This window comes from Hyaena hyaena, unplaced genomic scaffold (genome assembly GCF_003009895.1).
Source record: "Hyaena hyaena isolate Hyena2069 unplaced genomic scaffold, ASM300989v1 scaffold_70, whole genome shotgun sequence".
In the NCBI taxonomy this organism is placed as follows: Eukaryota; Metazoa; Chordata; class Mammalia; order Carnivora; family Hyaenidae; genus Hyaena; species Hyaena hyaena.
The window spans coordinates 1,639,261-1,661,974 of record NW_024080701.1 but is presented as its reverse complement, the minus strand read 5'-3'; the positions used below and the strand labels follow the sequence as shown (position 1 = coordinate 1,661,974).

The window sequence follows — 22,714 nt, the reverse complement described above, 5'->3', positions numbered from 1 at the left end:
TGTGATTCGTTTCCTTCTCACTCTCCCAGTCTGATGTATATACTTAGAGGACTAATAAGAGAAAGTCTAGATTTCAGAGAGGGATGCCAGACATTTTTATTTCTCATATCCCCAGTGTTTGATAGAGCTAATTAAAAAGTGAAGTGCCTTGGACCGTCATTGCATTTATAGGCATGAAAATTCCTCATTTGTTCCACTCAGAGCTCTATAGCCAAACACTCTGAAGCACAACCCCACTCTCCTAACATACTCAGACATGCATACCCAAACTGTACTACTAGAGACTTGTTTTCTGAGGAGCCCAAACTCTAAACTGTCATGCCAGATGCTGCTGTTTCCCTAAAGAGCAAGAAATAGTGAGTAGCTTGAAGAAGACTATATAATAGCATAAAGGTGTGGTGGCAGATAGGGAGCAGGAGAAAACTTTATTATTATTTTTTTTAATCATTGGGCTGAAGGACTTCTCCCCAGCACCCTCCTTTCTTGCTCAGCCCCTCTATAATTGTGTGTAGTTTCTTTATACAGCATGTGCTAAACTTGAGAGTAAGTAACATCATGGTTATGAGGACAGGAAAAAGTTTTAAACATGTCTGAATATTTTATACAGTCATACACAAGCTTTTACCTTGATGAGGCCTGGAGTGTGAATAGTCATGAGATACTTCATTATCTTACATTGATTTCTAACCCATCTATGATGGGGACAGACTGATTTCCTTTGAAGTCTTAACCTTGGCTTTCAGCTACAACAAATTAATGTCCTTGGCATGTGCTGTGGAAACTTTAGGGTTGGTTCAGGAAGAAGTGTGCCATTAAGGAAGGAATTATAGGAGCTGTTTTCTCATTAGCTAAGGAAATAATTCTGCAGCGTTAATAAACTAAGACCCTGGAAATCCATCTTCCCCCCCAAAAAAACTGAAGCGCTTGGAGTGGTCACGCTTCCTAGAGCTAGAGCAGGAATATACACGTCCTCAGGAAGGACGCGCTAAATGCTTGAGGAGACAGCCCTTGAAGATCCTATAGTTTAGGAAGTTAATGAAGCAAGAAACAGAGGTTAGCGTTAGCTCAAGTGAGACTAAAGGGAGTATGCATTTCCATTTGTGGGGAGGGAAGAATGATATGTCATGCTTCATCTCCCCCTGTTTCTGAGCAGTCAGTAAGGCCACTTGGGGTTAGAATGGGTGGAGGCTCTCTAGGATAGAGCTGACTTGGGAAGCACAATTTAATTAGAAGTGGACTTGTTTGCCTCTTTTTGTACCTCATGAGTTCACTGCTTACGTACTTAATGACATGACATTCTGTGATTCTGCATATATCTTGATCCAGGGCTCCTGCCAAAGCAGCTTATTAAAATATTAAAAAATATTTCACTAAGAACTGGGCCCCAAAGTCCTCCTAGTTTTCAATCCTGAACTTGGAAAGATATCAGTAAGATGAAATTGGAAAATAGGTGAAAGTTTATAACTGGAAAAAGTTGTTTTGGTTTTAAACTTTAAGAGTGCTGGGTAACTTAGTGGCTCGGTCAGTTAAGCGTTTTGACTTCGGCTCAGGTCATGATCTCACGGTTTGTGGGTTCGAGCCCTGTATCGGGCTCTGTGCTGACAGCCAGCTCAGAGCCTGGAGCCTGTTTCAAATTCTGTGTCTCCCTCTCTCTCTTCTCTCTCTGACCCTCCCCTGCTCACACTGTCTGTCTATCTGCCTCTCTCTCTCTCAGAAATAAATAAAAAACGTTGGAAAAAATAATAAGCTCTAAGAGTGCCAGGGAGTGAGTTCTAGGCAGGAAAAACATTTTCCCTGTGTCACTGTTCTCCCCCTATTCCTTCATGCTGAGTGTCTAGCTTTTGATTTTTCATCTGGAGCATTTGGGCCCAAAGTCTTATTTATAATTCCAATGTAAGTTCTGCTTTTCTATGAAATAAACAATAGCGATAAAAACAGAGCAGTTATATTTGAGGGTAATATTGTTTTGTTTTGGTTTGGTTTTTTTTTTTTTTTTCAAATAGTTTATTGTCAAATTAGTTTCCACATAACACGCAGTGCTCATCCCCCCTCCCCCCCACATCCATCAGTCCTCAGTTTTTGTCAGCATTCAAGAGTCTCTCATGGTTTGCCTCTCTTCCTTTCCCCCACCATTTCCCCCCTTCTTCTCCCCCTTGTTCCTCAGTTACGTTCCTCCTAATCCTCCTATACGTGCAAACATATGATATTTGTCCTTCTCTGCCTGACTGACTTCGCTCAGCATAACACTGAGGGTAATATTGGATGGTATGAGTCTCTCATTAGAAAAGACTCAATATGCTTTACTCATCCAAGAGTGTATGTTGTATATAGAACTGGTCGTACTTCTGTAGTCCATCCACTGTTTCTTGTACTGTTGTCATGAAAGAACAGCTACTATTGATTGTGAGGTTCTAGCTCATACCCTAGATGTTAGATACTTACTCTAGTCCAGTATTTGCTGAGTTACTGCCAGGACAAGCCATCGTGGGAGAGATCCCATTTTTATCCACTTGCTTTTTTATCTCTGTCTTTATTTGCCTATGCTCAACTTTCACTGGGAAGAAGGAATAACTTGGAAGCAAAAGAACTCCTTTTATTTATTTATTTTTTAATGTTTTTTATTTATTTCTGAGAGAGAGACAGCATGAGCAGGGGAGGGTCAGAGAGAGAGGGAGACATAGAATCCTAAACAGGCTCCAGGCTCTGAGCTAGCTGTCAGCACAGAGCCCAACGCAGGGCTCAAACCCATGAATATGAGATCATGACCTGAGCCGAAGTTGGACACTTAACCGACTGAGCCGCCCAGGTGCCCCAAGAGAACTCCTTTTAGAGTGGGTGAAGGTAATATGAGATTATCAAAACGTGCTCCTAGTACTGTATGTGAAAGTTGTTTATGTGTGAACCTTTTTATGTTTTGGAGCATAGGGGCCCTGCTTGCTCTGACCCTCCCTGTAGTTTGGTATCTGGACTGTAGATGGCACTGCTCGCTAGCAAACTCAGTTCAGCTTCATCTATAAGCCAGAGTACTCTTGTGACTATTAGTAAATGATGCGCATTCTCTTGTTTTGGTATTCTGCAATCATCAGCAGAGGCACCTGTAACCCCATAGTCAGCTAGCTGACTGTTAATGTACCCCAAGACAGTATTTCTTTTTTTGGGGGGGAGGTTGTTTATTTATTTATTTATTTTTTTAAATATTTGTTTATTTTTGAGAGAGACAGAGCATGAGCAGGGGAGAGGCAGACAGAGCGGGAGACACAGAATCTGAAACAGGCTTCAGGCTCCCAGCTGTCAGCATAGAGCCCAAAGTGGGGCTTGAACTCATGAACTGCAAGATCCTGACCTGAGCCGAAGTCGGACACTTAACCAACGGAGCCACCCAGGCGCCCTAAAAAATTTTTTGATGTTTATTTTTGAGAGGGAGACACAGAGTGCAAGCTGAGGAAGGGCCGAGAGAGGGAGGGAAACATAGAATCTGAAGCAGGCTTCAGGCTCTGAGCTGTCAGCACAGACCCCGATGTGGGATTCGCACCCATGAACCATGAGATCATGACCTGAGCCGAAGTTGGACACTCAACTGACTGAGCCACCCAGACGCCCCGGCAGTATTTCTTAAGGCTTAGCCTCAGGTGCTATGGTGCTTGAGCTTTTGGCTTTTCCCTTAGACCTTCTGGATCAATATATGCGCTTTAGATAAGCCCCCCAGAAGTTTGTATACATACTAAAACTTGACAACCATTCCATTGCCCTAAAGATTGATGGGCATGAAAATAGAAAAGTTAATAGCAAGATATATTTTCCTAAATGTCTAACTTCTGGGAAATAATAGCACAATAAAACTACCTTCCTAGGTGTTTTATATTCTTATCTCTCTCATACTTCTGTCCTTGCTTCTTATACCCAGTTTCTCCCCATCTCTTGGTCTAGCTCCCAGGTTTTTCTGAGCAATTTACTGCATATAATGTGACTTTAGCATCTTTTTCAGCCTGAGCTTGCAGATAATCACAGCCTCCAAATTTTAACAGAAGGTAACTTGGGCTCCTAACACATAATTTCACAGCTATCTGAATACACAGATGATTATTAGCAGTGGGAATAGACTCATATCGCTAAAGGATTAAAAAGCCTGTTTCTAAATTAACAGGAGCCTTCTATTCCGTTGGGGGACAGCATTTCAGTGTTGTTGCATCTTGTGGTGAGATAAATTTGTGCATAGCCTCTGTCCTAGCCAAGAAATGAATCCACTACTCACTGGCAATTGCTTTCTCCACCTCCCTCCACCATGTCCTAGCTTATACCCTAAAAGAAAGGTTTTCTTATGTTCCATTAGGTTTGTCAGTTAGCAACCTGGTTGGGGAAGAGAAGTAGAGGTATTGATAAACCCAAGAGCTTTGCCACAAAAGCATTAAAGATAACCTCAAATGCACTGGGCCCATAACTCTTTAGTTCTTTACTAAAGACTGCAGAGCTCCTGCTCCCTTTTTGATTTCACCATTTTGTGGACGGCTAATAGAACTTTGCCAACAACACTATCCAGCAATGAGGGGAGGTGGCAGAGTAGTCAGATGTATATACTTCTGTGATAGACTCATTCCTGACCTGGTATCCCAGTTTTTCTGCAAACTCCAGCACTCTTTGGGTCTTTAGTTTGCTGCAGGTTCATGTTATAAGAGGTTGGCCTTAGTGGGCCAGCTCACTAAGTCATTATTAAGGGCAGCTTATTTGTCAGAACAAAGAAGTTCAAACCACTAGCCTAAAAATTATTCACATTTGTCTGATTTCAAAGTTGAGGTGAGGAAATGTGAAAGCTATCTCATGTGACTCTTTCACTGTAGGTTACCGCAGTGCCATTGGATTCTTACTGCAGTGACCGAAGTGCAGAATATGAGCGACGAGTGCTGAAGGAAGGAGGGAGTCTGGTAGCCAAGCAGTGTTTGTTAAATGGGGCCCCTGAACTGGCAGCAGATTGGGTAAATCGGCGATCCCAGTTCTTCCCAGAGCCAGCTGGAGGATTGTGGAGCATCAGGCCTCAGAATGGCTGGTCTTTCATCAGGATTCCAGGTAAGTTCTCTGTTCTCTTGGAATGTGCTCCCTGTTCTGGCGAGTGGGGGAACCAGGGATATACTCCATGTGGTAGTTTCAGATATTTGGAATTCATAGTTCTTGGGTTTGTTTCCTGTTTTCTTTTAGTAACTTTATAGGTAAAAATATTTAAGTAATTTATGACTAAAGAGAGAACTGTTTTTTAGATTTGTCCTTCTTTACTCTCCTTTGACAAGCTTACAGCTGAGAAAGGAATGCCACCTTTTAAAGGGGGGAGGAGAATAGAAATAAACTTGGTAGGAAAGGTTCCAGGCCGAGTGAGTACAGTTGTCTTGTGCTATTGCCAGTAGAGTGAATGAGAATGTCGTCACTCACAGAAAGCCTAGTTGAAGTAGCATAAACAGTGTCCTGCACGGAGTGCTAGAGATCTGAATGATAACCAGAAGAAAAACAGTGTGTTTTGTGCCAAAATGCTAGCAAATTCCCAGACCTCCTAGAGTCAAGGTCGAGGGTCGAAAGGAAACTAGGATTTCATCTTTGCTTTCATGAGACTCTTACTAAGGAAACTGAACACAGAGGTCATAGGCTTATGTTCTTTGCTTACACCTGCTGGCTGACTGGAGTGGTAATTGAGAGCTACCATGTTAGTTTGGGTTGTCCAGATTTCTCTGCTATTTTATCTGTATTCTTACTAGATACAGTGGAAATAAACTAGAGCTAAGCATTCAAAAGAGAGAATCTACCAAGTGTCAAGGGACTTTGGGTCAGCCTGGTAGGAGTGTAGGGGTGCTTTGAACTAGAAGATGCTGTTTTGAGCTTATGAGAGCAATATTATATGTGGCCTCATAGCAGTCTTAGAACCCCTGAAAGCAATGAGTGAAGGTGTACTGTAGGAAAACAAAGGGAAAGCCCAGTTGTAAAACAGGCCTGGTTTGTAGCAGGAATAGAGGAATAAATTCTACCAGGTCTGGAAACCATAGAATCCCAGGCAGAAGATGAGCACAGGTCTTGAAAGAAGCAAGACAATACGTTATTTCTTCTTTCTCCTTCCTTCACTGGGGCTCCTAAGTTCCCAGTACAGGAGTAGAAGACTTATTGCTGGCGCTGTGGGAATCTCTTGTGGCTTTTCCTGTTCTTTGAAAGAAAAATGGACCTTGTTTAAATAGCAGGAAGTGTCTGAGTTCTTTTCGCATCGATAAAAAGCGCCAGCCTCACTGGCTGTTTACTGTGAGAACCAACCAGCTCCTCACTGACCCCATTGTGCTCTGTAGACTGGCTGGGGCAGGGCAGCAAGGGATGGGGGTGTGGGGTCACTGGAACCTGTATTTTATCTCTTTTTTCTCTATACTTTTACATTTTCTGTTTCCCTAGAAAGGATTGGTCCCATTATAGTCCCTGAGAGACCAAAATCTTCTGGATTTCTTTCACACTAATTGCATCTACCTGTTTCACCAGGAGAAAGATGTACAGTCCTTTAAAAACTGTCTCTTTGGAAAAAGAGTTATTATTTCATCTGTCACCCTAATCTTACTGCCATGGGATATATTCATTTTCTGAGTAGGCTCTTACACAGCTGCGGTCAGTAAGAACTGTATTGTACAATTGTAGAAAATATTGCAGGAAAGTAGTATAAGTCTGTTCAGCATGTTTTGAGATCCTGTTTTAAGAGAGGTTTAACTTGGCACAGTCAGCCTAAGTTGTAGGGAGTTGTGCTGTTCTTGGCTCTGTGCCCTGCTTAGCAACAGGTTGTGCTGTTGTCCAGTACAACTTTGGTAGCTCCTAAAAAATTGGGTAATGGATGCCGGGCCCATAATATACCAGTGTGTGCATGGAAAGAAACCCATTTTTTTCTGCTTATCTTCTAAGGGGTCTGACTTCTCTGTCTAGGATGCTTAACAAAGAAGGAGAAATCCTGTTGGTTGCTTAAATATTTTGAGGCTCTTGCTGCAATCTCTTTCTTCTTAGGCCTTTTCTTATAGCATAGGCCAAAGAAATCCAGTCCATCCACATTCACTACCCACGTACACAGTAATAGCTAACAACAGGTGCCACTCTAGATTCTTTTGGGTGCATCAGAGTTCTGTCCTTCAGAATCTGTATACATCTTCATCTCTGAGACTTCTAACCTTCGCATCAGTTCGGTCTAGTTAGCAAAGTAAAGTAGACATAGGAAGCAGGAATCCGTGAGAACCATTGAATCATGATTTTGAGACGAAGCTTCTCAATATGCAGACATAAGAGATTTATATATGCTTAAATATTTGTGTTGAAGGAGTGGATGGAGAAGATAAGCAGGCTGCAGAAATCTGATGAGTTTAGCTTGCCCACTGTACTCAATGACTGAAAAATATATGGACTTTTTTTCCCACCTTCTTGTTCTTTTAGTGGAAAAAAAAAAGAAAGACACCTATTGTCTAAAGCTGATTGGTAGCTTTGTGGGGGATGTTTAGGAACTATCAAGATTAAGGGATCCAGGAAATCCCTGGGATTAAAGGAGAAAGGTGCTCGGGACAAGAAAACCTTGACATTGTTAGGAAAGCGTTGCTGCCTGGTCAGATTTGGAATTTGTACAGGCCTTCTTTTCTGGTGCCAAGGAGAAGGCTTAGCATTAGGCTCTGTCCCAGCTGCAGTTATTTGATTATGTTGGTAAAGACACCAGCAAAAAGAAGAGCACTTCAATAATCTAAACAGGACCAAACAAAGAGGCTGAACAAAGGTGTGTGCCATAGCATCGGGGTGGGGGCAGTGGAGGGAGAGATGTGGCCTGGCAGCATTCCGAAGGTGGGAAAAGGCAGGCTGCAGTGCTGAGGAGTAAACTTCCAGGGTCTGTGGCTTTGTAGCAAAAACAGAGTGGCTGATGATTTGTTATGGTGTTGTCAGCACATCCGTTCTTGTTTGGTTTATACAATAATTGTGCACTTGGCAAATAGTGGCGAGAACAGAGAAATCTCCATTCAGAACTCTTGGATTGCTCTCAACAATCAGCCTCTGCAGTTCTGAGAGGAAAAAAACCATGGGTTCAACCCGAGAAACTAGGGATAGACAACGTGTTTTTTTAATAGTTTCCTTTTTTACTTTTAGTGTTTAGTTGTCTATGTAATATTTCTATCCTTGATCTCTCTCTTGTTGCATCCCACAGCTGCTTCCACATGTACTCTTACCTCTCCCAGCCCCTTAAGCCTCATTTCTTCCCCTCTTATAGCAGCGATTGTTCAGGGCATGTTTATGGACCAGTCTGCAAACAGGAAATTCTACTTCCTGAAATGTGATGGGAGTTGAATGATACTGAATGGATAAGATGAATATTTGGGAGTTAAGTGTTCTGTAAAGATCTCTGGCTCAAATACTTTTTTTTTTCTTTAATGGGAAGAGGAAAGAGAAAGCGTAAGTTAGTGAGTAAAAGCAATTTCCATTTCACAGAAACCCAGTCAGTCTTTATTAAATTACAGTTTAGGATAATGACATTTACCAACCAGCCTATTTGAAATCATCCAGGAGAAGGAGTTTGGATTTAAACAAAGAGGCAGAAGTGGATCTGTTTATTTGCATTTCTCAGTACTTAATTGTCTCTGGGGACAAGCAAGAGTAGCCCTTGTTTCTCTACATTTTCATGCTTTTAGGAGGTATAAGCCATATATAGCCATAGAACTAGCAGAAACAGATATCTAGAGATAGGATGAACAAGGAAAACAGGTCACTTACAGCAGATATAACATGGTCCTCTTGGATGTCCATGTGTACCTGCTATCCCCTGAATAGGGACATGGAGCAGGGAAGCTTTCGAATACCTTAGCAGTAGATGTCTGATTGGGATTTGTCAGCTACAAGGGAACCTGCACCTCCCTCTTTCAGGATACTGCTTCCCAGAGCACTACTGGACCATGATTTAACAGTCCTTTGGATTCTTCTCTAGAGTACTTTCCTGCTCACATGATGATAAGCATCCTGGTTATAGTAATTTTATCTGCATACAGCTTTGCAGTGAGTGATTTTGCTGCCTCAATTAAATACAGTTTCCCCCTCCTCCCTCCCTTTTCTTCTCCCCAGGCAAGGAGAGCCTCATCACTGACAGTGGAAAGCTGTATGCCCTTGATGTCCTCCTGACTCGGCTCAAGTCTCAAGGACATAGGGTCCTTATCTACTCCCAGATGACCAGGATGATAGACCTGCTGGAGGTAGGAGAAGGAACCTTGGGGACCTAGGATACCTTGACATTTAACTGGCAGAAATTAGATGTCTGTGATTCATGTCAGTCCTGCCTAATGGGAACCTAGAACTTGTTTTTATGATTTTACTGCCTATAAAGGGAGAAGCAGCAACTCCTGGCAGATCTGAGAATATACAAAAGGACTTTTACCTCCTTCCGTACACAAGTGAAATAGAACACCCCCTACTCTTTTCTTTACTAGGGAAGAAATTTCCTAATGTTAAAGTAGATCAGAGCCTAGGAATTACTTAAAAAGTCCTCTGAAATTCTATATGGAAAACAAGATTTAGAATTAGTTCTCTAAGTAAAAAACCAGAGAACAGCTATTCAGTCTTGAGTTAATGTATTGGTCTCAACTGGACTATATACTGCATTCTCCTGGAGGAGCTTTAACAAATACTGATGTCTTGTCCTGTCCTCAGAGATTCTTATTTAATAAGTGTGGAATCAGGCCTAAGCATCAGGATATTTAAAAGCTTATATACAATCGAGAGTTGACAGCCACAGGGTTATGGTGAAAGATATAGCTTGTCTTACTGTACAGGGCAGCTTCTTTTCCTTTAGTTGCTTCTATGTTGCATTCCCTCTGCTTTTTTGTTGTCTCAGTGGAGACTAATTACTTGAGAGAGAGGAAATCATGGACATGAAAACAGGAGAGTGAAATGAAAGTGAGGACAAATAATCACAAACTAACCAGGGTTAATGTTTAGAATGAGAAAAGTTGGATAGCCACCAGTCAGAAGGCTAAAGCACCTGGATGTAAGTAGTGTATAAATTTTTGCGTGTTTTTCCATGGGCTTTATATTGCTAAGGCTTCACATTCTAATCCTGCTACCCCAGGAAGTATTGGACCATGATTATCCCAATCTAGGAATAAGGGAGTGGGGATCATATCAGCACAGATGGAATGAAGGATAGCATAGGGAAGAAGTTTTGGTTCTTTGGAAGCCAAACCTAGCTTGCTGAATTTTGCAGTATTTGGTAATTTGTTAGCAAGCTCTTTTTTTTTTTTTCCCTAATGCTTTGTTTATTTTTGAGAAAGAGGAGGAGACAGCGTGAGCAGGGGAGGGTTAGAGAGAGGGGAAGACACAGAATCCGAAGACAGGCTCCAAGCTCTGAGCTAGCTGTCAGCACAGAGCCCAACATGGGACTCGAACCCACGAACCATGAGATCATGACCTGAGTCGAAGTCAGAGACTTAACCGACTGAGCCACCCAGGCACCCCAGCAAGCTCTTTTTAATAATCTGACAGTTTCTTTTAGCAAGAGACATAACAGATGATATTCGATGTCACTTTAATCACTACGTCTGGCATTTAATGCAGTGTTCAGCCCCTTGAATGCTGTCAGCAGGTGAACTTTCTGGTTTGTCCTATGGAATAGGTCACCTATTTCTAAATGATAGAAAAACGTTGGTGGCTGTGAGTATAACAGAAGTAATTAAGCCGTTGTGTTTGCTGCAGATCTTTACTTTTGTTAAGGGCCCTAACAGCAATAATCCAAAATAAAAGGACTACCTGTGTTTTTAATGTTCTGTTCAAAGCAAAAGATGCCAACAGCCAAAACAAGATGAGTAACTTTACTTTAATGGGGCTCTTTTCAGAGGACTTGCCTTGTCCTGAAGAGTCAGGGAAACATAGATGAGGTGTAGTGATCTTGCACTGCTGTGATTTATAGCAAAAGCAATATGCTAAAGTTTTTGTAAGGGAAGTGATGATCTTGGGTTTTTTTGCCCCCAGGCTATGCCAGTATGTTATAGAGCCCTAAAAATTGCTTCATATTAAAGGGAAGTTCCAAGGATAAGTGGGGTAAACTACCAAAAAATAAGCTAGCTCTGGTAGATGAAGGTGAGTGTAGATGGTTTAAATTTGATACAGTCCTACATGGTAGTTCCTCATTCTGTATATTACACACTTCTAGGTATTCAGATATTACCAAAGTAAGTGATTCAAAGTATGATAGTTTTGTTCAGGATGAGTGCTGTAAACCCTACCAAATAGTGTCACTTATCTCTCTGTAATGAAGCAGGGATTTTGCAGAGGTTGGAGGGATGTGGATATTATGGATAGGTTTTGCAAACATGGCAGCTTGAGAACCTCCTCCAAATGTAGTTGCATCTCTCGTTGGGGAATTCTGAATTAGGGAAAACCGAATTCAAAGCCGGAGTTTCATAACTGCTAATATGCCTTAGCTGTATGGGTAATATGCATCTAGGATGATGAAGCCAGAAGGTGTTGTGACTGCTGATGTGTTTTACTGAAAAACTAAAATGAAACTCTTATTTGGTTCCCTTAATACTATACTATTCTTTTTTCTATTTATTTACTCAAATGAACCACATTCTGTATTTCAAGAGGTTAATCCTCAAAATTTTATTTTATGGGCATGGAATTAAAATGCCCACAAAGTTTAATATGTGTCTAAACATTTATTAAAATATAATTTTATTGTGAAAAAAATATATGATTCTGTTGTAGATCTTGGGATCATGCAGGATTAGGTCTATATTTAACTTTTCAGACAGTATCATGGGTTTTTTAGTCACTGTCATTCTAGAAGCTTTCACTGTAGGGTCACCTGGGTGGTTCAGCCAGTTAAACATCCAACTTTGGCTCAGATCATTATCTTACGGATTGTAGGTTTGAGCTCCACATCAGGCTCTGTGCTGACAGCTCAGAGCCTAGAGCCTGCTTTAGATTCTGTGTGTGTCTCTCTCTGTCCCTCCCCTGCTCACGCTCTGTCTCTCAAAAATAAATAAATAACTTCTAAAGAAGAAAAACCTTTTCACTGTAAACATTCATTAGAGTCACGTATCAGCTTTTTGTTTGTTTGTTTGTTTATATATTTTGGGAGAATGCGAATGGAGGAGGGCTAAAGAGAATCTCAAGTGGGCTCTGAATCATTACCACAGAGCCCAGTGGAGGCTTGAACCCATGAACATGAGATCATGACCTGAGCTGAAGTCAGTTGCTTAAACTTAACCAACTGAATCATCGAGTTGCCCCATAGCCTTGTATCAGCTTTAAAATCTGACCTGGCACATGAACCCTGAGGATCATGTTATAGAAAGGCCCTTCAGATGCTTTCCCTTGAGTACACTTGAGCTTTTCTTTTAAAAAAAAAAATCCTTGACCCTTGCCTTGCTACTTCATTCTCAATGTATTGTGGGTTTTGTTTGGTTGGTTAGTTTTAGATTAAAAAAAATCACCCCCCGCCCCCCACCAACCCTCCAGGATTCTCTTTTTACCATGGCTTGTTACACTGTATATATCAAAGAGGGAAAGAAAGCTTCCAGTAGAGCAGGAGTTAGAAACTCATATGGGGACAGTGAAGCTCTGTTGTGTAACTGTGGAGTGCATTCTTTCATCCAAAAGCCTTTTTGGGCTTTTTGTTCCATGCCTTATCCTTGGCTGTCTTTTTGATTGTTTCTAGGACTCATAAGAACCAAAAGACAGTAAAAATCGACATCCTTCTGTATGACCAGGTTTCCATTTTGTGAGAAATACTAGTTCTGGGCACTTAGTATTTGCTCAGTATTTTTTTTTTTTTTAATGTTTTATTTATTTCTAGGAGAGAGAGAGAGAGCGTGAGCAGGGGAGGATCAGAGAGAGAGGGAGTCACAGACTGAAACAGGCTCCAGGCTCTGAGCTGGCAGTCAGCACAGAGCCTGACGCGGGGCTCGAACCCATGAACCGCGAGATCATGACCTAAGCGAAAGTCGGACGCTTAACCGACTAAGCCACCCAGGTGCCCCTGCTCAGTATTTTTTGAAGTGATTGATAGACTCTTTCTCTTGGGCAAAAATCTGACTTTAAGTTTCTTGTGAATATATCAGATCTTATTCCAAATAGAATTCTGTATTCAGAAATATTTTATTCTTTCCCATGGTATCCAAATACCATTTCTGGATAGGGAATAAAAAGCAGGCTGCTAAACTTCCAGGGCCAGGAATTTTTAGTGTGTCACAGGCAGAAGTCAAAGCTGTGGATAGGGGAGAATATTTTAAATCACTAAATACTGTGTTAGGTATTTATTTTATATTTACTGAATCACCTATAGGTTCTTTGCTGGTGAAGACATGGCACCTGTGCAGTTAGGATGATGGCATCCACCCGGATGTGAAATAAAACTTTTCCTACCACCGCCGTTTTTACCCTAGTTTGGAAACTCCCCCATCACCACCACCATATTCTCATAGTTGCTGAAAGCTTTGAACTCACTACAGATGACTTACATCATTTCTTAGTTGTCTCATTTGAGGTTCATTCCTGTTACGTCCAGCAACAGAGTCTGTACTTTAAGGAAATAAGCCTCAGTATTTTCTGTGCAATACAAAAGTACTTGGAAAGAGTCAGCTGACTGGTGCTGTGTGTGATGTGATTATTAAGTACTGAAACCCAGACAAATCTTGAACTGCATCGGTACATTAAAATAGTGCAATACAGGGGTGCCTGGGTAGCTCAGTCAATTAAGCCTCTGACTTTGGTTCAGGTCATGACCTCACAGCCTGTGGGTTCAAGCCCTGCATCAGGCTCTGTGCTGACAGCTCAGAGCCTGGAGCCTGCTTCCAATTCTGTGTCTCCCTCTCTCTCTGACCCTCCCCTGCGCACACTGCCTCTCTCTCTCTCTCTCTCTCTCTCAGAAATAAATAAAACATTTAAAAAATAAAAAATAGTACAATACAGTATTAAACCCAGATAATGTATAGCTAATGATGACATTTGAGACACTAGGTTGTGTAACTTGCCCAGTCAGCAAGTACCTCACTAGAGAAGGATCATCCTGTATAGATGTTCTATCATTTATGAGCTGGCTTCTTTTAGAATTCCCAAGTTACCTTTGGGAGCTTTGATTCTGAACATATTAGGAAGCTGGGTATTCTGAAGCTGCCCCATGGAATGAAAAGCAAATTGGGATCACTGTTAACTAGCATTTTCATTAGGTTTTAAGAATGATGGAAGAGGTGCGCCTGGGTGGCTCAGTCAGTTGGGCGTCCGACTTCAGCTCAGGTCACAATCTCACAGTTCATGGGTTCGAGCCCTGTGTCGGACTCTGTGCTGACAGTTAGCTCAGAGCCTGGAGCCTGCTTCGGATTCTGTGTCTCCCTCTTTCTTTGACCCTCCTCTGCTCACACTGTATGTCTCTCTCAGAAATATATAGAACATTAAAAAAATAAAATAAAAAAAAGAATGATGGAAGGAAATGTGTCACTTACAACCACACTATATTCTGCTACATTCATTTCTTTTCCATGCTGACTAACTATGAGCAAGGCATAGTGCTAGGCAGATGTGAATGTAAGTTAAGTGTGGTCTTTGACTTCAAGGAGTGTATCTAGTGGAGGATATATACCACATACAACACACACACACACACACACACACACTCACACCTATGAAGTGTACCCTGATACCAGTGCCCAAAATGAAGTGTAAACAGAGCTGAAGATAATAAAAGGTATACATTTGTTTATTTTTTATTAATTATTATTTTTTAATGTTTTATTTCTTTTTGAGACAGATCATGAACAGGGACGAGGCAGAGAGAGGTGGGGATACAGAATCTGAAGCAGGCTGACAGCTCTGAGCTGTCAGCACAGAGCCTGATGCAGGGCTCAAACCCACCAGCTGTGAGATCATGACCTGAGCTGAGGTCAGACGCTCAACTGACTGAGCCACCCAGGCGCCCCAAGGGATACATTTATTTCTAACTGGGTCACTTGAAAAAGGGTTCACATAAATAGTGACATCTGAACTGAACTTAAGTAGAATTTCAACATCGGGGAAAGGGACATTCCAGACTAAGGAAGCCAGATATACAGAGGCACAAAGATGGAAGGTATAAGACATTTTGGGGGACTAGCTCAGTGTGACTGGATCATGTGTAGGAGAAAAGGGAATAATACAAATATTATGAAGGCATATTATGGTGGGCCTGTGTGTGCCTTGTGATTAGGTCTTGCTCCAGAGGACTCTTTGTATTAGATAAGGGAAAGATGGCTGCCATATTTCACTCATTTTGCAATTTGCTTGGACAACAGAGAGGTTCACTAGACATTGAGATGAGCCTCACTTTTTGCTGGTGATATGCCCCAAGATGGAAAGGGACGTGTTCAGGAAAATAAAGTTACACCAGGTCTGCAGTCCTTTCCCCCAGATTGTTTTGGGAAAGTGAAATGAACAGGAGAGGCAACTTTGAAATAGAAAAGACTCAGAATGGAAAGTTCATGTTAGGGATATATAAACATTTGCCTTTAGTTTTTCTCATGCCCAGTTATCCTTTCTTTATGATGATAATGGATGGAGGTTATGGACAACATGTTTAAGAACCATATAGGGTCACCTGAGTGGCTTAGTTGGTTAAGCATCTGGCTTTTTGTTTCAGTTCAGGTCATAATCTCATGGTTCCTGGGATTAAGCCCTGTGTCAGGCTCTCTGCTGAGAGGCTCTCCCTCTCTCAAAAAAAAAAAAAAACACTTAAAAAAAAAAAGGACCTTATATGCCTTCGCCCCAACACATCACCTTTTTTTCCCCTATTGGTGGTAAGCTTCTGTTCCATATGAGAAGCAGTACAGGAGTTAAGCCAAAGGCTCTGGCAGCAGTTAACTTGAGTTACATTACCCACTGCCTGTGTAACTTTAGAGACTTAACATCTGTAAAATGGGAGGGACAATAATAACACCCATGTTAAAGGCTACTATAGTGAGGGTTAGATACGCAAAACCAGGTAAAATGTACAGAATAGTGATTGTCACTTAGTAAACGCTCTGTAAATGCTAGCCATCATTATTACCACTACTGCTTCAGGATGAACCTAGTCCCTTTGTGATACATCTTTGGGTGTGTGAAAGTTTGCTTTTATTTAGTATACTTTAAAGGTGTGACAGGTACTTGCTGAAGCTATTTTGAGTTATGCTGATACTTCTGCAGCTACTGCTTTAAATGTGGCTTTATAGGGGCGCCTGGGTGGCTTAGTCGGTTAAGCGTCCGACTTTCGCTTAGGTCATGATCTCGCAGTTCGTGGGTTCGAGCCCCACGTCGGGCTCTGTGCTGACTGCCAGCTCAGAGCCTGGAGCCTGTTTCAGTCTGTGACTCCCTCTCTCTCTGACCCTCCCCTGCTCACGCTGTCTCTCTCTCTCCTAGAAATAAATTTAAAAATATTTAAAAAATAAAAAAATAAAAAAAAAATAAATGTGGCTTTATAGACCTGATCCAGAACTGACCTATCTTCTCAGTTTGTATTCTCAGAGTAGTTTTCAAACTGGTAGTCAGGTAGAGGACAGAAGACATAGGTAGAGATGAAGCAGGTGGGGCCCTGGACTTCGCCTTCTTCATCAGTCAGAATAATAATACTTTTTATCTATTTTATATTGGCTTTTCATATAAGATTTTGCTTGGTTAAAAATGTTCCAGGGTTTTTAAGATAGTGTAAGAATATGTTCTGCAACAGTATATAAGTGTACTTAAAAGTAACACATGTTAATTTTTTTGATGTTTATTTATTTTTGAGAGAGCAAGACAGAGTATAAGCAGGGGAGGGGCAGAGAGAGAGTGAGACACAGAATCGAACGTAGGTTCCAGGCTTTGAGCTGTCAGCACAGAGCCTGACAAGGAGCTCAGACTCAAAAACCGCGAGATCATGACCTAAGCCGAAATTGGATTTTTAACCAGCTGAGCCACCCAGTGCCCCAAGTAATACATGTTAAAGTACAGATTCTGATTGATTAGTTATGGGATGGATGCCACAATTCTGCATTTTTTTAAAAATTTTATTTATTTTTGAGAGAGGTTGGGGAGAGAGGGGCAGGGTGGAGGGGTGAGAGAGAACTCCAAGTAGATTCTGCATACAATAAGTAGAGTTGGCTGTAGGCCTCAAACTCACAAACCATGAGATCATGACCTGAGCCAAAATCAAGAGATTGGATGCTTAACTGACTGAACCACCCAGGCGCCCCCCCTCAATTTTGCATTTTTTGTTTGTTTTTCAATGCTTATGCATTTATTTGCGGGGCGAGGTGCAGAGAGATAGGAGAGAGAGAATCCCAAGCAGGCTGTGTACTGTCCATGCAGAACCTGACACAGGGCTTGATCTCACAAACCATGATACCACGATCTGAGCTGAAATCAAGAGTCAGACACTTAACTGACTGAACCAACGAGGCACACACCCCCCGCCAATTCTGCATTTTTAACAAACTGCAGGTGTTGCCAAATGCTGATTCTCTGAGGGCCATGCTGCATTAGCAAAATTCTAAGGGATCTTGTTCTGCTTTCTCTTTGTAGTGGTGGTTCTCAGCTGCAGATATAAGTTATCTATTGTACTCATCTTTGGAGTTTTAAAAAAAAAAAAAAAAAAACCACTCCGGGCCCTAGCTCAGACATACAGAGTCTGAATCCCTGGGTCCAGGCACATGTATTTTTAATCCTGGTTGAGGATCACTGCTTAGATACCAAGAGTACATCTTGTCCATAACCACTTTGGCTTCTTCAGTAGTTTTTTTTTTTTTTTTTTTAAATATTTTTATTTATTTCTAGGAGAGAGAGAGAGAGACAGCATGAGCAGGGGAGGGTCAGAGAGAGAGGGAGACACAGACTCTGAAATAGGCTCCAGGCTCTGAGCTGGCAGTCAGCACAGAGCCCGACGCGGGGCTCGAACCCACGAACCGCGAGATCATGACCTAAGCGAAAGTCGGACGCTTAACCGACTAAGCCACCCAGGCGCCCCTTTCTTCAGTAGTTTTTAAAACTAGTATCTACTAGAACTATATAGCTCTCAAGACTTCCTAAATGTTAAAAGCCATATTTTTTATTTTATTAGTTTAATCAGTATTAGAATTTACTTTGGTTAGTAGTTATCAATCCACAAGAAGCCACTTGAGAGTACAAATATTCATGTTTGTTTATAAAAGAGGATACTAAATTATGAGATCTCTGGAAGAGAAAGGTCTATATTTGGTTTCTCTCCTTTTTTCTTCTTTAAATGGAACAAAAAGAATTGCTTTACAAGGCTCTAGGAAATCCAATCATTCTGGTGGATCATTTTCTAAGTCTTTCCTAATACCAAAAGGGACTTGAGTGAGAGATATCCTTAGTGTCTACGGAGTACCAAGTATAAGGAAGGACTGGCTAATGGTTGGTCTTTCTGTCCCATAGCCCTTTTTAATGCACAGGAGTGCTAAGCATAACATAGTTCCTACAAACCACAGTAAAGTCATTCAGCAAGTAGAAGTCAGCCAGCAGTGGCCCTCAGACATGGGCATGAATGAAGTGCAAAGAGTTGGGGCATGACTGGGAATGTTTAAAATAGATCTTAGAAAACAATTTTATGGTCGTACCTAGGTGGCTCAGTCGGTTGAGCGTCTGACTCTTGATTTCAGCTTAGGTCATGATCCCAGGGTCATGGGATCAAGCCCCATGTCAGGCTCTACGTGTAGCCTGCTTAGATTCATTCATTTTCTCTTTCTCTCTCTCTCTCTTTCTTTCTCTCTCTCTTTTTGCCCCTCTCCCCTGCTTACATGCTGGATCTTTCTCTCTCTCTCTCTCTCTAATTAAAAAAGAAAAAGAAGAAAACATTTTGATATAGAGATTGTTAAATGGAAATAGATATATACCTACATATATTTTTTGGACATAGAATTTTTTTTCAAGTAGGCTCCATGCCCAGCATGGAGCCCAGTGTGGGGCTTGAACTCACAACTGTGAGATGAAGACTTGAGCTAAGGTCAGGGGTCGGTTGCTCAACTAACTGAGCCACCATAGTGCCCTTGGAGATCAATTTTTTAAATAAATTTTTGAAAGTGCTGGAGTTACTTAGCAAACCATTTGTTGTTAGAATTTGTATTTTGATTTAACAAAATAGAATTCAGTTTTATACTGAATCATTAGATGTTTTTAAGATCATAGAAAAACTGAACTAAGAATAGAAGTGGGCACAGGTCTTGAAATTAGTGGTTGGAAGAAATTAGGCATTTCTTTCCAGATTAATTAAGTATCTTTTCTAAACCACTTAGAATTTTAGATATTTAGAATGGCTTTGGTATAGCCAGAATTTTTGAATGAAGGAAATACTGATTTGCATTTTTATCTCTGTCTTTATCTTTTAGATTTTTTTCCTGTGGTGTAAAGATGTAGACTTTCCTCTTTTCTGCATTTAACTGCTTTATCCATGTCCATTTACTTGTTTTGAAGCTATTTACTGAAATCAGATCTAAACTCATCTAAGCCTTCTGAAATCCCACGGCTCCCCTGGGTGGGAGAGCAAAGGCTTAAAGCAGTAAACAGAAAAGATTCACTTCTGTTGCCTCTAACAAGCTCTCTGTCTGTAATCAGTGTTGGTTTGAATATGGTCTAGGATTTATATCTCTGTGTTGTACTGACCTTGATATCTAACTGATAGAAACAACAAGATCCACAAGAAGATTTCATTTATCAGTGCTCTCACTAAGGTTAGAAGTTCTGGTTCCACTAAGGTTAGAAGTTCTTGTTCAGAAGGCAAGAGTGCCTATGCAGAAAGCCCACCTTGTGGTTAAAGTCCACCCTATGGGATATCTGTGTGTATACTCTAGTTATTTGGTGGTTCTGGATGGCAGCATCCCGATTGTATTAGCTGCCAAGGTATAGCGAGCCTCTGAAGACTATCATCATGCTTTCATTTTTTCATCTTTTTTCCTGAATCCTTCCTTATCTAAAACACCCCCTACTCTTCTGCCATTAATCCAGTCCCAAATGGCCTATAGCACTAAATAGGAACTTGAAGCCCTTCTTTGACTGAATATATTCTACCCCTCTTTAATTATCAAAACCTTTGAAGAACTACTTGAGACAGAAATAGTAAAAATATATACAAAGCACAATGAAGATGTGTTCCTCAGTGAACTCGTCTACTTTGTTGACCAGCTTCACCTCATAGGTACCCTAGCCAGGGTCCTCTCCCAAGCCATTAAAGGGTTTTTGGTGTTCACTTGCTCTAAGAGTAGGCTGCTACGATCATTGCATCAACCGCACCCAACTCTAGCCACCTTGTGTGCTGCATACCCAGCCAGGTATGATATGAGCCATCTATGAGAATATTGCAATAAAAGAACACTTGGCCATAGGAAATTGATTAATACAGACATCTCCCAAATGTAGAAATAACTAGTCTTTTTCAGTAGGGAAAACTTATTTTAGAACTAGTAATTGTTTCATGGTGTTTCTTATAAATAGGCAGCTGTGTTGAGTTTTTCATAATGGTTCCTCTATAGATGGACTTTCTGAAATGTAATCCATATTATTAGAGGTAAAGAAAGAGGAAATCAGTGCTCATTTGGATATCATCTGTAAGAGGAATTGCAGCTTCTAAGAATGGCGATAAGTTCTCTCCATTGCATCTCTTGAAGTTTCTTCTCCGTTCTTAAAAGTTTTAATTCTTCTTCTAGATGATGTTAAGAACATTCTCTGCCATGGAAAGTTACCTTGTTCACTCTGATGCTTAGGCCTCTCTTAACAATGTTGCATGCTCTGCTGGGAGAAGGAAACTTAGGCTGTAAATTCAAGGATATTGGTCAGCAAGGATATGTTGGGGAGAAAAGCACGAGGGTGAGTGTTACTTTTGGAAAGAAAACTGGATATTCCATGGCTGTGAGAAACATCTGGTTGCTGACCAAAAGGCCATTTTTGTTTGGAAATTTCATTTTGTTTTGTTTGTTTTCACAAGACCTACTGAAATCTGCAGGAATAAGATTGGTTTCCAGATTGAAATTGAGGGCGGCTGTAATCTTCATGCTACCCTCGATTTTCACATCTTGGCTGTAAATTCATTTACAAATTAAATTCTTGTACTTTTAAGATTAGTCTCTCATTCTGGATATAATGACTTGCCCTCAGTATGGATGAGGTGGTAGGAAGGTAGATGTTGTGGGAATTAGAATATAGTAATTTGCATCAGACTTATATTTTTTTACTCTGATTGACAGGAATACATGGTTTATAAGAAGCATACCTACATGAGGCTTGATGGTTCATCCAAAATCTCAGAGAGGCGGGACATGGTTGCTGATTTTCAGAACAGGTAATATTAATGGGAATTATAGAAATTCTAATTTGATTTTCCTCTAGTGCTTAAGATGATGAGTTTAAAGGAAATGTCAACACATCTCAGGTTGTTAAGCAATCGGGATATAGTTTCTGCCATTTTAATGGGTAGCTAAATCTGTTTATAGTGTCTCAGATCTATGTGTGTGGGAGAGAGAAAAAATGAATACTTGATCATTCTTTTATTCAAAATATACCTTCTTGGAGGGGAGGGGGGATGGGCATAGAGGAGGACACTTATGGGGATGAGCACTGAGTGTTATGTGGAAACTAATTTGACAATAAACTATTTGTAAAAAAAAAAAAAAAAAAAAAAAAAAAAAATATACCTTCTTACCAAATCAGCGCCCTTTTCTTTGGACAATAAAAGAAATGATTTCTGAGTGTAATCCAGTATCCTCCTTTATGTGGAAAATATATGTGTAGAAAGAAGTCCACAACACTGTACTCCTAAATGTTAACAATGGCTATCTCTGGGTATTGACTTATAGTTGATTTTTACTTTGTTTTGATTACCTCTTTTGTGTAAATTTAAAGAAAAATACCTTCCCTTTCCCTGCTTTCCCTCTCGCACTGTAGTAATACAGTACAGTATGACAAATTGCTGTGGTGTGCAGTCTGTTCAGCTGGCAGCTCTCAGTTACAGTACTTCTCCCACCTGATAATGAGCCTATGAAATTTCAAATACTGCCTGCCGGATGCTGATGGCTTACAGAGCCATAATTATCCTAAGTGCAAGTTCTCATCTAATAAGCAGAGTCTGGTTACTGCTCCCTCCAAGGAGAAAGCGTAGCTCCACTAGCTACTAACAGGGCTGCTGAACTCCACCTTATATTTTCTTCCTTAGACCTAGAAAGCTAAAGAATAGAGTAGATCTTAATGTGCTGCTGTAAATCACAACAATTGCACATTTCTGGGCTTGAATTTTGTAGTCTGTTAATATTTAACTTTTGATTTCTTGGGAAGAAAATTAGGCATATAGCCATTTGTATTTAGGTTACTACTTTAATTTCTTTCATTTCACTTTTAAGGCATGGTTTACTTCAAATGTAAAACAGTTTACCATAAAACAAATTCATAGTTCAACATAGAGTGCCCTCTGACTGATAAATTTTGCTGTTGTATGATACTTTATGATGAAGCATACATAAGATAAACTCTTGGTTTATAGTCTATATTCTAGCCAGTAAATACTCCTAAGTTGGAATTAGACATCTGAATTCAAGTGACTGTTTGGCCAACAATGGAGGGGAAGATCTGCTTTGGACCTATTTCACTTTGTTACCTTGGAGCAACTGTGTGTGGCTGACCTAACCTACCTTCTTACCTAGCAGAAGCTGTGGGCAGATTCTTAATTGATTGAGACATATATATTCATAGTACAGTTGACCCT

General features: G+C 40.7%; 1 protein-coding gene across 4 annotated transcripts in view; it reads left to right on the top strand.

Annotated features, from left to right (window-relative positions):
* INO80 (INO80 complex ATPase subunit) overlaps nucleotides 1-22,714 on the top strand; it is a 131,526-nt gene that overhangs the window by 86,660 nt on the left and 22,152 nt on the right. For all 4 annotated transcript variants that reach the window (XM_039232833.1, XM_039232831.1, XM_039232834.1 and 1 more), the window contains 3 exons: nucleotides 4,836-5,061; nucleotides 9,091-9,218; nucleotides 21,204-21,298. In XM_039232833.1, the coding sequence (XP_039088764.1) occupies nucleotides 4,836-5,061; nucleotides 9,091-9,218; nucleotides 21,204-21,298 (449 nt within the window). The remainder of the gene's footprint in view (nucleotides 1-4,835; nucleotides 5,062-9,090; nucleotides 9,219-21,203; nucleotides 21,299-22,714) is intronic.